A 15,781-nucleotide genomic window follows, 5' to 3' on the forward strand; every position below is an offset into this window, starting at 1 on the left:
AAGAGCTGATAAGCTCTTGTGTCTGTAAGATGTTTTAAGAGTTGATAAGTTGTTATATCTTATTTTTAGAATTAATTTTACAGTGTTTGGATAATGATTTTATAAGTTATTTTTTTTCATAATAAGATCTTACATAAAAGGTGAGGTAGAGGTACTTCGAAAAAAAAAAACTTATTTGCTCTCCAGTAACTTATTTACAAAAAATAAGATCTTTTCTTAAAATTTACTAAACACATTGGAAGAGCTTATAAGCTTATAAACATCTTATAAGCTCATATTTGACATATTTGATATAGTAATTCGTAATTGCATAACATATACATATGGGCTTATTTAATATACATCCCTAGTTGCATAATAAACTATGGATAAATCCAAGCCAAAATCATTTTTTGGCGTACCCTCTAGAGAGGCGAAAATACTATATAATATCCTTACGTGCAATTCTTGGCCAAATTACATTCAACATTTTCGGCCTGCATTTAGCATTTTTACTGATTTATTATTATTTTTTTTTAAATACATGTTTGTTTAATTTATTATTTTTTATTTATATATTTTATTATTTTTTTTAAATCAATATGTTTACTGTACTGAAAATATCTACATGTAACTATAGTAAACTATAGTCATTCCTAGTTATGTTCTTTCTTTTTAACCCAAGTTTTTATTCGACCAATTTTATACACACACGAATATTGGCTTATACAAAAGAAATTCATAAACTCCAACAACAAAAATTTACAATTTCAATATTTAAATTATAAATCAGCTCAGAACCAACAAATACAAATAAAAAATAAACAAATTTATGCTTATGAAACTACATGTTACTATATGTAACTAGTAATGTACAATAATGTACAATAATGTATACAATCTGCAGAACACTGTAACTTGAAGCATATGTAACTTCAACCAATTTTTTTGACACCTTCAAGGAGAGGATCAATGCCTTCCATTACGCTGCAATTGCTAACTCAAAACCAAAAAAAACAAAATTAGTGCAAATCAACAAAAATTGAAGAAACATCAAAACACTCAATATCAGCAACCACTAAGAGATCGAGAGAGAGCGAGACCATAGCAGCGAAATGGTGGGTAGCCCGTCAAACTTCGACTGTCGGAACACAAATTACTCCACCTGAAAGACCCACCGTCGTTGAAATGCCCGCTGATTGAAAAATAATTACAGAAACAGATCTAGAACGCCAAAACACCAAAAGAAAGAGCTCGACGAGAGAAATCCAACGGTAGTTAACCATCAAATGCCGACTACCGGAGAGAGAGAGTTATGACTCCCGGAAGCAACATCGCTGGTTGGAGACCTTAGGGCGAGATTTTGATCTGGGAGTTGAGAGAGGAAAAGAAAGACCCATGTGAATTGGCTAAGGTTTAAAACTGATTTAAAATGACATTTTAAATACTTCAAATTGATCTAAGGTACATAAAAAATTATTATAAAAAAGAAGGGGGAATTGTATCGGGGTATAATCCGATCCCCTAGTGGTTAGTTATATATAATTTTCATATGAAGGTCCTAATATAATCCCTATACATATTTGAGATAAATATGTTACTACTAGTTATCCAATTCATAATTAGATAACATATACCAAAATAAAAAAAGAAATAAAAAAAAAAAAAAAGGAAAAGAGAAAAAGAAGAAAATTCAAGAAAAATGTTGAGAATAAAAGGAATCTAATGATAGTATTGTGAATATTCCAAGTTCCAAGTTCCAAGTTCATAGCCCAACTAATTATTAGAAACCCTAATTAATTAATTCCAACTTATCCACAAAATTATCTCTCTCCAACAATCATGTTCATCTCTCACACGAGATTCCACGTTAATCAACGACTGCTGTATATATATACACAGATATATACATAAAATAAATCATGCACACTATATATGTATTTGAGTTATATACCCAAAAAAAGAAAAAAGAAAAAAAACGCAGATACAAATACATACATGATACATACATACATAGTACATGTGCATGCATGAAGGAGTAGTGTACTTGAACGTTTTTAATCGATGCGACGGCGCACGATCTTCTGTGCAGTAAATCACCATAATTACATTCACACCATTTATTCAACATTAAATATTAATAATTAATTAATAACCTAATAATAATAATAATAATGATAATAATAATAATAATGGGGCCTCGTCTTCTTCTCTTCCGTATAAATATAAATACATTCCCACCACCACCACCCTTGCATACCCTATCACCACTACCGATACTCGTACTCCAAAAAACCAGAAAAAAAAACACACACACACAAACACACACTCAGTGTGAAAATGGAAGCAGCGACTAAGGCATGGTCAAATAGTTATTGTCACGTAATTACGAAAGAAGAAGAAGTTTATAATAACTCCTTCCCTTCTTCCCAACTTCCCTCACTTGATTTCAGGTTATATTATTTTATTTATTGAACTACTACTACTATATATAAAAGTATACATATATACTGCTGATCATATATATAACTCACAGTGTGTGTGTGTGTGTGTGTGTGTAAATTGTATTGGCAGTACTAGTGGATTTAGTGGTGGTGGTGGTGGTTTGAATGGGTGGGAATTCCAGCAGCGTAGTGGAATGGCGTTCATGCAAGATCAAGAAGATTCTCTTTTTGATGATACTGTTCCTCATCTGTCTGATATGCTTCAGACCGACCCCTTCTTTTCTCCCCTTCATCTTTCAGATAACCTTAATCTCATCCCAGGTTTCTCTCTCTCTCTCTCTCTCTCTCTCTCTCTCTCTCTCTCTCTCTCTCTCTCTCCTTTTTGTCACCCCTTGATCTTTCAGAAAACCATTATCTCATGCTAAGTGTATATGTATATATATAATTCTCTCTCCTCTCTCGATCTCTCTCTCTATAAATCTCTCTCTCTATCTCTTCCATTTTCTCTGTAATGATTATGTGTATGTATGTATATTTGCAGAGGTTTACTTTTGCAACGCAGGGGGTTGGAATGAAGCATGGACAGAATTTCAGGGGGCAACTGACCAATTAGTACAATTGCCGCACAATGATCAGAATATTATATTTGATAATAATGTTCATCATCAGGAAATATTGGTGGTGGAAAATCATGAGAATATTAATAATAATAAACAAGTACTTGTTCAGAGTAGTACTAATAATATTATTAGTACAACTAGAAAGGAAGAACAAGAAGATCAAGTTGAAGTGAATAATAGTGGTAGTTCGAAGAAGTTGTTGTCGAGGGAAACCGTTTCGCAGTACTTTTACATGCCCATAACTCAAGCTGCAAGAGAGCTCAATGTTGGACTAACCCTTTTGAAGAAAAGGTGCAGGGAGTTGGGTATTCGCCGCTGGCCCCACCGCAAACTCATGAGCCTTCAAACCCTAATCAAGAATGTCCAGGCATACCTCTCTCTCTCTCTCTCTCTCTCTCTCTCTCTCTCTCTCTCTCTCTGCCACTGTGTGCATTGTTTGTGAAGCATATAAGGATAAATTTGGCAGAAATTTTTGATTTCGTAACAAACCCTTGTTTGATTCAAGATTAAAAAGAACTGTGAAATAAAAAAATATGAAAAAATGCATTTTCTTGAAAAAACAATATATATGCATGTATATATGTATTTATATATATATATACACACACGTGTGTATGTGTGTGTGTGTGTGTATTAAAACTAGTACATTGAGGAGGACCATTGCCCTTTTAGTAGAAATATCAGTATAAATAATTAACCTGCCAAATTATTTAAATATAATTAAAGAGAATATAATTAAGTATTACACTAATAATTCTTTTGTAATGAATATGATATAATATTCTTGCAGGAAAATGGGGAGGAAGGAGAAACTACAAAGTTGAAAGGCTCACTAGAGACATTAGTACAAGAGAAGAAACTAATGGAAGAAATTCCGGACATGCAATTAGAGGACAAAACGAAGAGGTTAAGGCAGTCGTTTTTCAAGGCAAATTACAAGAAGAGAAAGCTAATGGGAATGGTTAGCAACGATTCCAACTCTCGAAGATGTCGTGTTAAGTACTCTTCGTCTTCGAAGGAAGATAATCGAAGCGGTGGTGTAAAATCGTCTGATGGCTATGGTGGGGATTTTAATTATGATGAAGATGACGAGTTTATGTATTTTTTCTCCGATTGCTTTTCGTCTAGTTCTAGTGATATAATCTTCTGATTAATTAGTTAAACTTTTTTCTATATATGTTAGCAATTTAGTAATTGCTTGGGGAATTATTAGGTGGAGTTAGAGAAGTTTGTATATGTTCTTGATTAATTAGGATAATCAATGGCAACATATATTTAGTTGCTTTACATGTTTGCAGCAGAAGAAAGATAATGGTCTTCTTGTTTAAGTGTTATCGATCTCGCTTTATTTTTTTTTTTTTATTTCTCTTCTTTTCTTTTCTTTTTTGTGTGTGTGTGTGTGTAACACAATTTTCATGTCCAAATTGATAAACCCTCAAGCTGTTTAAATTTTAGAAGAAAAAATAAAAGGAATAATTAGTGAGACACCTCATTTGAAAAAAAACATCTGAGGTAGAATCTCTTAAATAAATAACTTAAGAAAATCCCTTAGTTAATAGGGATTATTAGTGAGAACTAAGAACCCAAATCATTTAGGTATGGGTGGATCAATTTCTTTTTGTGTTATTAGTGAAATCTCCCTTAATTGTTTAATTAAATAAATATTTTATATAATTATAAATGATAAATCTATATTATCCATAACTCTAATTATTTTTTAATCCGGTCACCATTAATCACGGTTTTTTCCCCTCCCTTTTTTTCTTCTTTCTCTTCCTTCCCCACAAGCCGCCACCATCTCCTCCCCTTCCACCTCCACATGACGACGCCTCTATATTGTCGTCGTCGCCATCTCCGCTCGGCACCACCTCTGAACTAGATCGAAAAAAATTCATCCTTGTTGCCGTATCTCGAGATCTAGTTGTAGAAGACGACATCAAGAACATATAAATCCCTCTCTACCTCCAACCTTTGTCTCCGCCGCCGAATATGGTGACCTTGCCGCCGCCGCCTCCTCCCCCCCCTTCCACCTCTGCCCCACCGCCGCCATCGTTTTGATTTTTTTAAATTTTTGGTGCAATTTTGATGTTGGGTATATTACGTAGCAATATGGTTGTTTTTGCTATTCTGCAATTTTGGTAGTTGTTTCGTTATTCTGTTATTTTTGTTTTTGTTGTTTTCGATAGTTTATAGTTGTTTTCGATACAATTTTAGTTGATTTTTTTTTATTTTTTGGTAGTTGATTTCGAATTTTTATAGTTTGTTTTCAATAATATGACATGCTAGAAAAATAAAATTGAAAAAAAATGAAGTAAAAAATGAAATAAAAAAGAAATTGTAGTTGATGTATTTTTTGTTTTTTTTTTCTACTTGATTCTGAATTTTTGTAGTTGATGTCGATTTTTATATAGTTGTTTTCATTAATACGTAGTAATTTGTCAACATCGTAAATTAGCTGGAAAAAAAATCGGAAAAAAATTGATTAAAAACAATGAAATGAAAAAATAAATGAGAAATTGTAGTTGATTTTCAGAAATATTGAAGTTGATTTCAAATATTTTATAATTAATTTTGGAAAAGAAAGAGAAAAAATTGCTGGAAACATAATATTAAAAAATATTTTAAAAGAAATTTTTGAAAAAAATATTATTTTTAAATAAAGAAAACGAAAATTAAAAAAAAAAAGAAAACAAAAAATTAAACAATGAGTAATGTGTAGTAAATAGTAGGAAATGGTAAAATTGGGATTTAAAAAAAAAAAAAAACAAAAACTAGATCTATCACTAATAAAGGAAAAGTGACTAGATCCATCCTTATTAAAAAAAATATAAAAGGGGTTCTCACTAATAGCCCCTAGTTAATAATTTAGCCTCTTAATAGTAGTATAATACTAATATTATCCTTATTTGCCTTAACCCTAATATCTTCCTCACTTTCTCAAGATTTGTCGATGTTCTCTCTTCCTCACCTCTCTCGATCTGATGTTTCATTTATCTGGATCTCACTACTCTCTCTCCACTCTACTCCGCCACCACCATGGCCTAAATCACAAACAACTTCTGAAAGTCCGCGACATAGACTATGATGAGGATTCTATTGCGGCGACATATATTGACTAGGGTTAGGGATTTCTTGAGACTGAGCTCACGATCTCTCACTTCCAATTTTGCAGTACTAAACATCACGTATTCGTTCTTCCTTCACATATGAGCATTGTCTAGGGTATGTTTTCCTTTTTTTCCCATATTTGTTTTGTAAATCGTCTATATCCTTCTTCACCTTTAAATCTGTATGGAGAAAGAATGAAATGTGTGGGGATGAGTATGTGGCGGCTGAAACACTTATAACTTTGACATGTAATCCAATTTTGACGGCCAACCTCGTTGACTGTCAGCGTCGGTGACCGCGGGTCTGCGATGTTGAGTTTTTTTTTTTTTCTTTCCATCATATTCTTTTCTTGCAGATCGCTATTGACTGCCGATCTTCGACGTTGATTTTTTTTTAATTGTTTTTAACTCTTTTCAATAATATTATTGTGTTAACATTAATAATACTGTCTAACTTTTTAACTCTTTTCAGTAATATTATTGTGTCAACATTAATAACACTGTCTCAGACAATAGTATTAGTGTGTTAATATTAATATTACTGTCTCAGCCTGCAATATTACCGTCTAAGTCAGTAATTTTCCTGTCTCAAATGCAATATCACAGTCTCAGACAATAATTTTATTATTTGAGATAGTAAAATTACTATGTTTGTTGTTAAAATAAAAATCAACGCCGGAGACTGATGAGAGGAAAAAAATCTGAAAAAAAATTTATTTAAAAAAAAAAATTGTGAATATGGGGTGAATGTGATATATTTGTTAAATCTACGGTCAATGTGCACTATTGGTGAAGTTAGCGTTTAATAGATGAAAGTGATTTAAATTAAATCATGAGGGACATATATGCATTTAAGTCCTTCCCTTTGGGGTTATATATAATTGGCCCATAAAAGAATCTACGGCCTTGATTATTTGTCCCTTAAAGAAAATTGATTAAAAAATTATTGTTCAGTATTGAAAGTTTGACCAAATTGGCAGGTGGAATCGCCCAACTCGTCAGAAAACAGTTCAGCAAGTCGGGTTTCCAACATACAAATCGAAAGATTTTTCAAAATATACAAAAATCGATGGTTAACCATCTTTGAACCAGCGATTTTGAAACAAAATCAAACCTTTACTCTTAATAATAGGTTAAGAGTCGTGTGTTTTTCAAACGTGAATAACCGGTTCTGGTTAGTGAACCGCCAGTTTACAACCGGTGGTCATTTCTTAAGTCGAACCAATAAAATTTAGAAAACATTTGACAAACATAGGTAAAACTATTCAAAATATATTGTATCGGTGATAAGTGTTCATTTTGCACGATTTTTGCTTATCAAATCTTCGAGTTTTGGTGTTCGTTCGTCCGAGTTTCGGCTTTATTTGTATATATTATTGCGTTTCTTGTTTTATTTTTATTTCTAGGTTTTATTACATATTTTTGCCGAGTCGAAGCCATTTGAAAGTGAAACCGAATTTTCAGGCCAATTTTGGGGCCAAGAAGACCCAGATCGCGATACAGGAACTGCATATCGCGGTCTGGGGATTGTCACAGAAAGAAAAAGTATCAAGACCCAGATCGCGATCTAGGAGTGTTCACAGAAGACTTCTTACTCAAGATCCAGATCGCGATCCAGCACTCCGTATCGCGATCAGGGGGGTCTCACAGTGCTGATTTGTTGAAGACCCAGATCGCGATACACATATACGGATCGCGATCTGGCATGACGGTGGGCAGTTCCCAGAGGCTGCTAGATCGTGATCCAGCCAACCCAGATCGCGATCTGGGCACGACTTTTGAGAAAGATATTTATTTTGTAAAGCTTATTGAGGAAGCTTTGCATTTCACTATAAATAGAAAGGCCCTTTCATTCTTCATTCTCCTTCGACTTTTTACGGTTTTTGACAGTTCTTCACGGGAATCATCAACGGGGGTTTCGACTTGGGTTTTTCTTACGCAATTTCTTTACGTTTTGTTCTTCATTTCTTGTGTACATTCTTTTGACATTATGTTTGTTATGAACTAAGAACATTTTCTTCTAGGGTAATGAAACCTTGTATATATTGATTTCGATCTTCATTTATGTTATCTATTTGTCGTGTTTTGATTTCGTTTATCTTTTTCTGTATTAAATGCTTTTGATTGTTTGATCAGCTCTCGGATTGATATTAAATAGGAATGAACTCGAGAGAGGATTTTTTGTTTGAAGTTAGGAAAACATAGCTCGGGGTGTGGAAACGGAGACGTGATGCACTTCGGGTAGCCCTTAAGGACTTGACCTAAATGCTCTCTTAATAGCAGGTTCTGAACTGAGACGTCGGACCTGTGGGTAGACTTTAACTACACTGGAGACTGGGGTTAGAGTACTTTAGCATCAGGGTTAACAAATAGGAATGTGACTTTAGATAATGGATTTGCAGATCGTTGTTGATTATACATAGGTGGATTTGACCCTAGAAGTCCCTTTTAAATCGAAGCCCTCCCGTGTTGAGTTGTCGCTATTCTATTTACATATATTCTATGTTTGCATGTTCACGATCTTGTTTGTTATTAAACTAGGGTTTATCACCATTCCTATCATTTACGATCGGCTAGATAATATAACGATAATATATTTACATTACTCAGTATGTGAATCTATAGGTCCCTGTGGATCGATATCCGGAACCACTGTTTTGCAAAATGCGATAATGTATACTTGCGGTAATTTATACGTTAGGAAAACGCGTATCAATCGGCGCAATTAATTAATTTTTAGTGTGTTTTAAGAGTTGATAAGCTGTTGCATCTTATTTTCAAGATTAATATTTAGAGTGTTTGGATAATGAACTTATTAATAAAAAAAGAATAAAATGATTAAAACTATTCATTTCATTAAAGAGATTCGGTTTGTTTGATGGTACATCCGATGAAATACACCGGATGATTCTTAACTGTTGATGTGCACACAAACACATGCACACCCATGTGTATGTGTGCTTTGTAGGAATTTGTTTTTTTATTTTTAAAGGAAGGAGGATAGTTACCTAGTTCCCCAATTCCCCAATTCTCCTCCTGCTGTCTCGAACCCATGACCAAATGGTCTTAGGTGCAAGGCGCTTACCAGCAGACTACCTTGTCTTACTTAGTGGAAAGTTATTTTACCACATCTAACGGTTAATAATTACCTGCTGTATTTCACCAGGTGTAGCATTTCAAAAACCAAGAGATTCAACGTCGTGTCAGGGTAATACCGAGGTTTGAAAATTCGACCAATGAGATAGTTAGGCATTTCAAGTAATTTTTATATATATTTTGCGAGCAGCATCATATTAAACGCCTCAAGATCTCTAAACCCGAGACGATTGTTTGCTTCCTTGTCCATTTTTTTTATCTTCCCACCAAAATTTGGCCATGTTCTAATCTCAATATCCTTGGCAAAATAACATGGGAGCTTGAAACAACCTACATCATAGGCTGGAATAGCATGCGAGAAGATTGTCCATTTGGATTTCCCGGTAACATCCGAGAGAGGCCCTCGTATTTGTCATTTCCATTGGAGGACCTCGTAAACGACAATAATAGATTCACGCCTAGTCTTGCGAAACGCGAAGCTTGCTCATAAACACAAATAATGTTCTAAATACATCGAGCCGGCAACTTATTTGTGAAAAATAAAATTAAAAACTTGGCAAAAATAAAAATTAAAAATCAGTTAAAAAAAATTAAGCTAATGAAAAATCGGTGGCAAAACAATTAACTTAGGTTAAATTATCCAGAAAATAAAGGTTAAATTGGTGTAATATGAGAAAATCGATCAAAATATGTCAAATCTTTAAAACATTGATTAGGTCGGTGAAAATTAGGTGAAATTGATGAAAACATAAATTACGAGAAAAGATAAATCTATGAAAATAGAAACATCCATAAAAAAATAAAAAAATAAATCGAGAAGTACCAGTTAAAACAAGACAAGAAACAAACTCGAAAAATAAGCATAGCTCGATATAGAGAGTAAATATGATCTTCTTCTGTCAAGAATACCTGCTCTGTTTTTAATGGTTATTATAAAAAACCTGAAAAGTACTCGTAACAGCGACTTCTACAACAGTACTACACCCTCGTTAAACAATTGAACACGAAAAAACGAGGAAACGCAGTTTCAGAAATTCGCCTAAACAAAAATGAAATATCAGTTCCCCATGCTACTTTTTATTTCCTCGAAGTAAAGCTTTAGCAAAAAGACCTCTCTACGCAGCCACAGTTTGCTTCTGGGCAAAAGCGACACCTTTCTCAATACTCGCCTTCAGCTCCGGTTTCAAGGCTTCCAAAGCCTTCTCTTCGTACTCAGTCAACCCCTGAAGCTCCGACGAAATGACCGATTCGACCCCATCCCTCCCAAGCTTAATCCTCGAAGCAAAAAAGGGTAAATCCGTCAAATCAGACTCTACATACGCGCACTCGTACACATCACTATCACCATCAAGCGCCCTAAGCGAAGACTCAACAAATCTCGCAGCAGCATAAGCCATCGAAAGAGTGGCGGAACCCGCCCCAGCTTTCGCCTCCACAACTTCAGTCCCAGCATTCTGTATCCTCAAAGTCAACTCCTCCACCTCCTCATCGGTCAAACTAACCGAAGGCTTCGCCCTCGAGAGCAGGGGCAAAATCGTAATTCCCGCATGCCCACCAACAACCGGAACATCCACATCGATTAGCTTCAGATTCTTTCTCTGTGCAAGAAAAGTATTCGCTCTCACAACATCGAGAGTAGTCACTCCGAAAAGCTTCTTAGGATCGTACACACCTTTCTGCTTCAAAACCTCGGCGGCAATTGGCACAGTCGAGTTTACGGGGTTGCTTATAATATGAATAAAAGCATCCGGGCAATTATCCGCTACACACTCGATTAGCGTGCGGACAATATTCGCATTAATGTTGAATAAATCGTCACGCGTCATACCAGGTTTTCTCGGTACACCAGCGGGTATGACAACAACATCCACTTCCTTTAAACAGTTGGCCAATTCGGAAGCTCCGGTGAAATTGGAAACCTTGGAGGGGGTGTTGCAGTGGCTGAGATCGGCGGCAACACCCTTTACATTTGCTATATCGTAAAGATTCAGTTCGGAGACTAGCGGCGACATTTTGACAAGAAGGGCTAGCGGCTGGCCTATGCCGCCAGCGGCTCCAAGAATGGCTACTTTGTAGGAAGCGTTTGTCTGAAGGTGAGTGTAAGATCTTTGAGTTTGCTTTTGAGCTTTTGAACTGAAGGTGCCTTTGAGAGCTGTGCAGCTTTCATTGCCAAAGAATGACGATTGTGATTCGCAGATTACGGAGTCGGCAGATTTGAGGCCGTTGAAATTTCTGAGGTGGCTTTTCGGGTTGAATTTGATGCTAAAGGACTTTGAATGCGTAAGGTGGCTAACCCTCGAGCAAGGAGATGAAGCTGATGCAACTGAAAAAGTGGCTGCTGATGTGGCTGCCATCTTGCAACCTGCAAAGATAAAATCGGATTAATGATCGAGGAGATGAAATTAGCGCGTTTACAGAAGAAATAAAAACCACCATGAAAAACTAATTCTTATTTATTTCTCAAAAGAATTCCGAAAAACTAAAAATAAATATTTTGATTAGTCCAAAAGAAATCAGATTGAAATCGACGAAATTTAAAAGTTTAGGCCTTGTTTGAGAACAATGATGGGATTGTGTAATAATAGGGGTTGAGGTTGGACTCAATATTCATTCGTATCCTTGATGAAATTCGAAGCTCGTGTTTAATCACGGGCTTCAATCCTAAACCCCAAATATTGGGCACACACTAGTACACTACACATTTATTATATTGTCTAATCAAGTCCCATCCTTATTCCCCAAACGAGGCCTTATAAGATTTATGAAAAAGATAACTGATACATTAGAGATATCCAAGGTCGAGACAGTAGAAAACATGGATATTATGTACCTATCGTTATACATATAAGCAGAAAGAATATAAGCTCATTGGAAAACACACAAAGTGCATTAACTATTGAGATGAATAATTGAAATACAACTGTAGCCGACTTTGCATGTATATATATGCTATATCTGCAACTACTATTTGAAATCTCGTCGTAGTATGTTGTACGTGTAATATAAGTTCACATATCATCAAATAACTCGAAGACGAAATGAATGTTCATTTAATTTCAGGAATTTAATCGTCCCCTCAGCTGTTAAAAACTAATACGACAAGCACTCGAGATTTTTTACTGATTTGAAAATCAACCAAAAATCGAGAAGGTCACTATCCAATACGAATAATTCATGCCTCAACAGAGATCCGACTAACCAAATACATCTAATCCTCATCGAATCAGATCGAAACAAGCACAATTTTCATCCCGGGTTAAAAAAAAAAATTAATTAATTTTAATAAAATCTATTAAATACCACGAATTCCCAATACATTCAAATTGAGAGATGAACTAGGGTTTCAGCAAGATAACAAGGAAACAACAAATAAAATTGAAAATTGATGCCACTGATTCACAAACAATTCATAATGCAACAGATCTACGAGCTAAATTACGATAAAACTTAATCAAAAATACATTTCTGTCAGGGAATTGGGGATGATGAAACAGAAGCAAGAAGGGATGTAGTTACCTTTCGGCGAGAGAATTCAAAGATGATGCGTCGGTGAACAGTGATTGGATTTAGGGTTTGGGTTAAAAATGGGGGATTTTTTACACGCACAGATACACTGGAGTGCGTATATCTGAAAATGGGGGGTTTTGTTTGTTTTGTTGGCTTATCTTAGTTTTCTCCGCTGAAGGGCCTCGATCAACTCTACATACAACACATGTGCATCTATTATCAGCAGTCGCACTGTTCTTTTAGGAAAGCACACTATATTATTTTTTCGAAATTACGAAAAACCCATCGTGTTTGGGTAATTACAATTACCTCATTCAACTGAGAATTTTCTTACGTCTATTTTTGCGGTGCCGAATTTAATGAAATATTATTTAGTTTGCGCTCGTTTTATCTCATTCGACCTCCACATTTTGAAACAAGATGATCATAAGATGCGTGCGTGTCTTTGCTTGTAAATATCGGATTGTGGTGATAAAAAAACTGTTTATTTTTTGCACAAAACGAATACAAGCTAGAGAACATTGTACAGAATCTTCAAGATTCTATTGAATTGACATGATAAGGGTGGACGTGTAAGAAGATTCGTAGTTAATGGATGATTGTAATTACTAAAACATAAGGGGGATTTTTTCGTAATTTGAACTTACCTCAGGGGTGGCAATAATTCACCCAATTTTTTGTTCTTTTAATAATAAATAAAAATAATTAGATAAAAGTCCCTTACTAATTTGCAGAATTAGATTTAATGACGTACGTTATTTTTTGTTTTGGTTAACGTTCGAATGTTTAGATTCTTTGTTCGAGCTATGTCTCACCATTAGTTTTTTCAATTAGATTTTGTCAAATTTGTATTACAAATAAGTTGAGTTAATCAATTTTAATCATTTTAATCTACTAATTAGAAAAAGTTAAACAATTATTTACAATTTGGCAGTTAATTTAAATTTAGTGAAACTAAGATATAGGTGGTGTTTGCAAATGATTATTTAAAAGCAGAAGATAGTGATTGTGAGTTAAGTCAGTTTTAAGTGCTTATTTCTAAAAGTTGGGGGTGTTTGCAAATATTCCGGATAATGAACTTAAATATAAAAAGCAGGGCTAGGGGTGCTTTTAAAAAAATAGTTTAAAGCAGATTATTTTAAGAGAAGCAAAAGCAAAAGTTGATTTTGCAAACACCTGAAAACAAATTATGAAAAAAAAAGCTCATAATCACTTTTAAAAAACTTTTGCAAACACCACCATATAAGACGAACGAGTCACTTTTGACGATTATTAAATTTACAATCGAACCAATTAATTTGCAATTCGACAATTGATTTAAATTGAGTGAAATTGAGATGCAGAAAACCGACGAGTCAACTTTTGAACTATAGAATTTAAAAATATGAGAGATTTTTAAGTAATAAAATAGCAAAGATATATCTGTAAAAAGAAGGTGTAATCTACCTCAATTAATTTGTTGTATATAAAATGTTAAAATGAGCTTGTAAGATGTTTTAAATCGTATAAGTTATTTCAAAGTGTTTAGTAAATTTAAAAAAAAAAAAAATTAAATAAGCTGTTGGAGAGCAAATAAGATCTTTTAAAAAAACTACTTTTAAGATCTTATAATGAGTAAAAATATAAGATAAGTTCATTATCCAAACACTATAAAAATTTATCCTAAAATTCAGATGTAACAGTTTATCAACTCTTAAAACATTTTGTCAGACGTAAGAGTTTACCAATTGTTTAAAATAAGCTTAGTCAAACACCCTCTTGAGCTGAATGATTCTTTAAGAGAAGATTTTGGCCTTTAGATTATTGAGTTTGAGTTTGCGGTTGGTAGTTCTTCTGATGGAAAGGAAGAGAAAAATATCATTGGGTGGGTTGGTGTGATTGTTCAAGAGGAATGCAATCTCTCTTTAGCCTTTTTGGCCCCTAAAATTGATTTTATTCGACCTATTTGTCTTTGTTATTCTCAAGTTGAAAGACAATTTTGTTGTCTCTTGCTTTTGTTTGTTCTTTTGATTTACTTTATTATTTTTGTGTAAATTTATTTGGTATTGGTCCATTCATTTAATAGACCTAGGCGGATTTTCGAGCTCGAGTTATCTCAAAATGTTGAACTTATGAGAGCCCATTTGACTAAACTTATTTTAATCATGAGATAAATTCTTACATTTGAAAAGTTGTTTTAAAAGCGGATAAGCTGTTACTTCTTATTTGAGAATTAAATTTTTCGAGTGTTTGATAGTGATGTTACAAGCTATTTTCACTAATTATAAGATCTTAGATAAAAAGGTTGGACAAATATAATTTAAGAAAAAAATATTTTATTCGATCTCCAACAACTTATTTTTAAAATTTTTGAGATATTTAAAAAAAAATTACCTAACACGTTGGGAGAGCTTATAAGCTCTTAAACATCTTATACGCTCTTTTTAACATCTTATAAGCTTATCCAAACACCCTCTTAGGACTTAGATGATGTTATTTGATGAACAATTATGATTTTTGTCCTATTTTATAATTTGATGTTGAAACTTGAGTTTATATCTATTTTGAAATAAGTAACTTTACTTTTAAATATTAAAGTTTACATGTTTATAATATTTTTATAATGTAAATATATATATTTTTTTACTATTTTAATAGTTGTTTAAATATCTTACGATACGACACGAGATGTGGAGCAAAACGATACGAAATATATTTACGATCCGATAACCATGACACATTGTGTTAATAAGTTCATTAAAACATTGTGTTAATAAAAACTTAGCGATGAACTTCAAATATCAGATCTTGATTCAGTAATATTATAACTTATTTTAAATATCACTAGTAACCATGCCCGTACGTTGCACGGGAACCACTACAAAAGAGAAGAAAATAATTATTTTATTTAAAAGCGTATGTAATATAAGATTCGTGTGTTCAAAAGCACGGATAGCTAATTTTGGAAAATATGGCAAATGAAAAAAAAAAGACAATGCTTAAGAAGAAAAGAAACTCACCCTAGCACAAATTACGTTTCATCGTCATT

The 15,781-nt window shown here is 33.7% G+C and overlaps 2 protein-coding genes across 2 annotated transcripts; one reads left to right on the plus strand and one right to left on the minus strand.

The window, feature by feature from the left end:
• The first annotated feature begins 2,617 nt into the window (after positions 1-2,617).
• Positions 2,618-4,252, plus strand: LOC105959670 (uncharacterized). Its single transcript, XM_088822679.1, has 3 exons — positions 2,618-2,744; positions 2,953-3,410; positions 3,834-4,252. Exons 1-3 carry the CDS (start codon positions 2,618-2,620, stop codon positions 4,191-4,193), a joined length of 945 nt encoding a protein of 314 aa, XP_088678805.1. The 3' UTR covers positions 4,194-4,252.
• Positions 4,253-10,098: 5,846 nt separating this feature from the next.
• LOC105959766 (malate dehydrogenase, chloroplastic) lies at positions 10,099-12,981 on the minus strand. The gene is made up of 2 exons (XM_012983913.2): positions 12,763-12,981; positions 10,099-11,608 (listed from the first exon to the last, which is right to left on the minus strand). The coding sequence occupies exon 2, from the start codon at positions 11,598-11,600 to the stop codon at positions 10,362-10,364; it is 1,239 nt and encodes a 412-aa protein (XP_012839367.2). The 5' UTR covers positions 11,601-11,608; positions 12,763-12,981; the 3' UTR covers positions 10,099-10,361.
• Positions 12,982-15,781: the final 2,800 nt, after the last annotated feature.

Source organism: Erythranthe guttata, chromosome 9 (assembly GCF_056151865.1).
Source record: "Erythranthe guttata isolate IM_541 chromosome 9, IM_541, whole genome shotgun sequence".
NCBI lineage: Eukaryota > Viridiplantae > Streptophyta > Magnoliopsida > Lamiales > Phrymaceae > Erythranthe > Erythranthe guttata.

Bases quoted from the DNA above. Each gene is read 5' to 3' on its own strand.
- LOC105959670 (XM_088822679.1), top strand. From the start codon at position 2,618: ATGGCGTTCATGCAAGATCAAGAAGATTCTCTTTTTGATGATACTGTT. The intron at 2,745-2,952 runs GTTTCTCTCTCT...ATGTGTATGTAT, and splicing joins TAACCTTAATCTCATCCCAG to GTATATTTGCAGAGGTTTAC. The intron at 3,411-3,833 runs GCATACCTCTCT...ATATTCTTGCAG, and splicing joins CCCTAATCAAGAATGTCCAG to GAAAATGGGGAGGAAGGAGA.
- LOC105959766 (XM_012983913.2), bottom strand. From the start codon at position 11,600: ATGGCAGCCACATCAGCAGCCACTTTTTCAGTTGCATCAGCTTCATCT.